The sequence below is a fragment of the Topomyia yanbarensis genome, unplaced genomic scaffold (assembly GCF_030247195.1).
Source record: "Topomyia yanbarensis strain Yona2022 unplaced genomic scaffold, ASM3024719v1 HiC_scaffold_57, whole genome shotgun sequence".
Classification (NCBI taxonomy): domain Eukaryota; kingdom Metazoa; phylum Arthropoda; class Insecta; order Diptera; family Culicidae; genus Topomyia; species Topomyia yanbarensis.
The window spans coordinates 8,613-12,733 of NW_026683791.1; the positions used below are offsets into that span (position 1 = coordinate 8,613).

General features: G+C 39.1%; 1 protein-coding gene across 2 annotated transcripts; it reads right to left on the reverse strand.

Moving 5' to 3' along the window:
* Positions 1-519: 519 nt before the first annotated feature.
* Positions 520-3,277, reverse strand: LOC131695824 (zinc finger protein ZFP2-like). 2 transcript variants are annotated; one of them, XM_058984362.1, is made up of 4 exons: positions 2,884-3,277; positions 2,320-2,825; positions 1,445-2,270; positions 520-1,391 (listed from the first exon to the last, which is right to left on the reverse strand). In XM_058984362.1, the coding sequence occupies exons 1-4, from the start codon at positions 3,110-3,112 to the stop codon at positions 640-642; spliced, it is 2,313 nt and encodes a 770-aa protein (XP_058840345.1). In that variant the 5' UTR covers positions 3,113-3,277; the 3' UTR covers positions 520-639. The 2 variants fall into 2 exon arrangements, with proteins under 2 accessions (XP_058840345.1, XP_058840346.1); XM_058984363.1 differs by having other exon boundaries at positions 1,445-2,264; positions 2,884-3,276.
* Between the last annotated feature and the right edge of the window lie 844 nt (positions 3,278-4,121).

Here is a 4,121-nt window from a genome sequence, read left to right on the forward strand (position 1 = left end):
AGATAAAAAAGCTATATTTTTAATGTCACCGTGGTCGTGTCCTGTACACAACCCTTTAATTTTTTATAGTCAGTTTTTAAAATTCATTTAGGTTTGCGTATAATTCCATCTGAAAAAATGACAACTACGAAAGCATATTGTTGTATATCCCGAGATAAACTAGCGTTTCTGCTATATGTGACTCACATGAGTGCGAACGAAACAAAAATAAATGTCAAATCGTTTTTTCGCTTGCACTAATGCAAAGTGAACATGCGCGTAATTCGGCGCAGAGCTTCGTGGCGCCTGGCTGAAATATCGCGGTGTGGATTTTAGAAAAGATTCACAATATTAATTAAACGAATTGTGTGAGCAATAGAGATGAAAAGTCACCAGTTATGGCTAAACACCCAATACATTGAATTAGAAATGTAATGTAAACTAAACAATATAATCAAATACAAAATTAAACACAAGAAAAAAATAAAGGGATTTAATATATGTCAAAAACTTATTGAATTAATACAACATTCTCCCCAATAAGAGTTCAACTAGAAAAATAGCTATATTCACAATATCTGAATTCATTTTTAAATAATTCTAACATCTAACACTAACAATGATTCATTGTTTTTTGTCATCACCGTGGCACTTTATCCGCTAGGTCTCAACGTCTATTTCACCAATGTAACCATCACCTTCACAAAGGTGCTTCACGCACCCGATCACGTTGATTTCCTCAGATTCGTTTCTGAAATGACAAAGTTTCTCGTGCTTATTCCTGTTCGATGAAGTGATGAATTTTGCTGGACAAATTCGACACACAGATGGCCGTTCGCCGGTATGTGTTCTCTCGTGTACCACACAATTTATCTTCTGGATAAAAGTCTTTTCGCAAAAGCTACACTTGAACCTGCGGTTATTTTCGTGGACGTCAATATGCAGTCGCAAATGACGTTTGTTGCTAAAGCACTTGCTACAGTAAGGACAGGGAAGGTTCTTCTCCGGAACAATACCTTCGTGAATTATTGCAGTATGTCTCGCAAGTATACTTTTAGAGCCGAATTTTTTCTGACAAATCGCACACTGGTGTCTGGCCATGTGTTTGTTGCGATGGTCGCTGTAAGCAACGTATACGCTCGAAACGAAACTGCAGCCTTCAACCGGACAAGCGTAGAACTTCGGATTCTTCAATTTACCGTCATTGAACCTCTGATTTTGAACTCGATATTGTGGATCGTTCGGAAAATGGTCAGCCATATGGTAACGGAGTGCTGTTGCGTTGACGAAATTTTTACCACACTCACTGCAGATGTAAGCCTTTTCTCCGATGTGAAGTCGTTTGTGGTTCTGGAAATTGGCCTCGTGGTTGAATCTTCTACCACATTTCTTACATTCAAAAGGCTGTTCCCCTGAAGGAATAAATCTGGTAAATTATGCTTAACTGCAAGAAACTTTCACTTACCTGTGTGAATTCTTACGTGCCTTCTAAGTAATCCACCATCTCGAAATATTTTGCCGCAGTTTTCACACTTATATTTGGCACTGTCAATTATCCTGTGATCCGCCATGTGTTTAAGGAATGGTCGTTTCGCTGCAAAATACCGCCCACAAATATTGCAAGTAGACCCATCCCTGCCAGTCTCGTGTTTTTCTTCCAAATGTGTTGTATAACTAGCCTTTGTGTAAAACCGTAAAGGACAGTGCTCACACAGAAATGGGTAGAGGTGCGATCGAAGGTGCCTATTGAGCGAAATCAGCGTTCTAAACACTTGCGGGTGCGCTTCCGTGTTGCACTGCTCGCATGTGTATGGTAGAATGCTGACGTGCTCTTCGAAGTGTGATTCCAGCGCATTACCATCTTCGTAGGAACTGTTACATATATAGCAGGTATTTGGTATAAGCTCTGGTTTAGGTAACTCTGGAATATTTCTACGCTTTTTGGGAATGATTTTTGGCTTGTAGAGTTCTTTCCAAGAAAACACGTATCGTTTTGGAGCTGAGCTGCGTTCATCTTCTGAATCGGAAGTGAACTCCTGCTTCAAATCGAAAGAATTATCGCATTGCACGAATGCAACGCTTTCTTCGGTAGATTCTTTTATGATCTGTTCCTTTGAATCAATTGTTGCTTGTTCTTCTTGATCGTTCTCCAAATGTTCCTCTTGCATGGGCTCATTAATACATTCCAACTCTTCATTAGAGGGCATGGAAACAATTGCAGTTGATTGTTCTTGTGCGTGAACTTTTTCGATTAATTCAGGCAGTGTCAATTGTTTTTCGTGTTCCTGAAACTGGAAATCATTAGTCTAAAGTAACACGAGTTATTTAACAAATACAAACCATTGGAGCCGGGTACCCTTCAACCTTCTTTATTAACTCACTCAAGTAGGATTCGTTTGGACTCTTAACGTCAAAGAGATGGTCATCGTAAGTTTCGTAATAACTATCCAATTGTCCAGTTTCAATCATATTCTTTAGAATTAGATCGAAATGCATGATTTCAATCCTTACGTTAAAGGCCAAGTCTAGCTTACAGACGCAACTCGTACAGATTTTCATAGGCAACTTAACACCAACATCTAGGCTAAGACCTGTGACTGTGTAGATGATATCTATTAGTGCGACGTTGTGTAGCATTGAGTTAAGTGACAACAGCTCGGACCGTTTTTTCAGACAGATTCTACAAAACAAAGTCCATAATTTGACGTCTTCCATATGCGTTCGGGCTGCGTTCTCCGAAACCAGATTATCACGTTCAATTGGTCGATCCGTGTCTGTTAGATAATCATAATCAAGGTATTCCAAATCTTCGTCACATTCATCAGCGGAATATATTGATGGAATGGCTATAAAAATAAAACATTTCTATTAGTTTTTATAAAATAATATTTTATTAGCGCTTACCTCCATCTAGCAACTGCTTCTGTCCGTTATTCTCAATCAGTTCCGAAAGTAGAAAGTGCTCAGAACAGACATACTTTTGTCTCCAGCGGAACTTTTTACAATCTAAGCCAAGAAATTCAACCCATTTGTGTCGTAGCTCCGTATTCGTTGGAAACAGATGAAAACCTATGCTCTGATCAGCGCCTAATTTTGCATTCTTACAGACTGGGATACAGCACGAACGCAGCATTGTGATGCTGAAGAAATAGGACGAACAAAATATCACTGCAGAAAGCTCAAAATTTCAATAAAAACAAGAATGGGCGAGATGGACCGTGATTGGTCTTAGCCGTCTAAGGACAACACAAAAAAAAACAAGAATGTAAATATTTACATATGACGAAGATCCGACGATTTTTTACCGGTTTTGCAATGTTGCCAATAAAGTGGTGCATACACCTTTGCGACACAACCGATTCTAACTACCCCAGTAAAGTTCAGTCGGAAATGATCTGGAATTCTGGCTGATTCCAGTTCGTATTCCGGCTCGTGACACAACCGATTCTAACTAGAATCGGTTGTGTTACTGGAGCCGAAATACGAACTGGTTCCAGCCAGAATTCCGGTTTATTTCCGGCTGAGCTTAACTGGGAAGGTGCTGTTCCCAGTTAAGCTCCGCCGGAAACGAACTGGAATTCTGGCTGGTTCCAATTCGGATTCTGGCTCCAGTGACACAACCGATTCTAGTTAGAATCGGTTATGTCCGCACACGGTAAAAAAACTTTACCCATTTTATGTATCCAAATTGCCCATTTTCTGAAGTTATTCGAGCTGTCAAAAAATGGGTATTTTTTGCTTTTAACAATGAGTACTTTTTATTCATTTCACAACTACTCGATGAGGTAATGTCAATGGGTATATTGATCTTGATAATGGGTGAAAAATCCTTAAGCATTATTTCAAGTGAGTTAACCTGCAAACTAAGGATCGTAGTGGAACCTGCAAATTATCGCCCTGCATCGGAGTCCGTGGCGGAAACGGAACATTTCGGCAATGCTCCGAAAACAACGTCTGTTTAGACTACTGAGGATGTTGAAAATATGCGCCAGTTCGGCATTTTTAGAGAAGCTATACTTTTATAAGGAAACAATAATGTGAAATGAATGTTATTATTTATGTTTTTTTAATTCAGAAATAATTCTATTAACAGTATTTTTCATTCTGGCGCGAATTTCATGAATGGGTATTTTTTACGCATT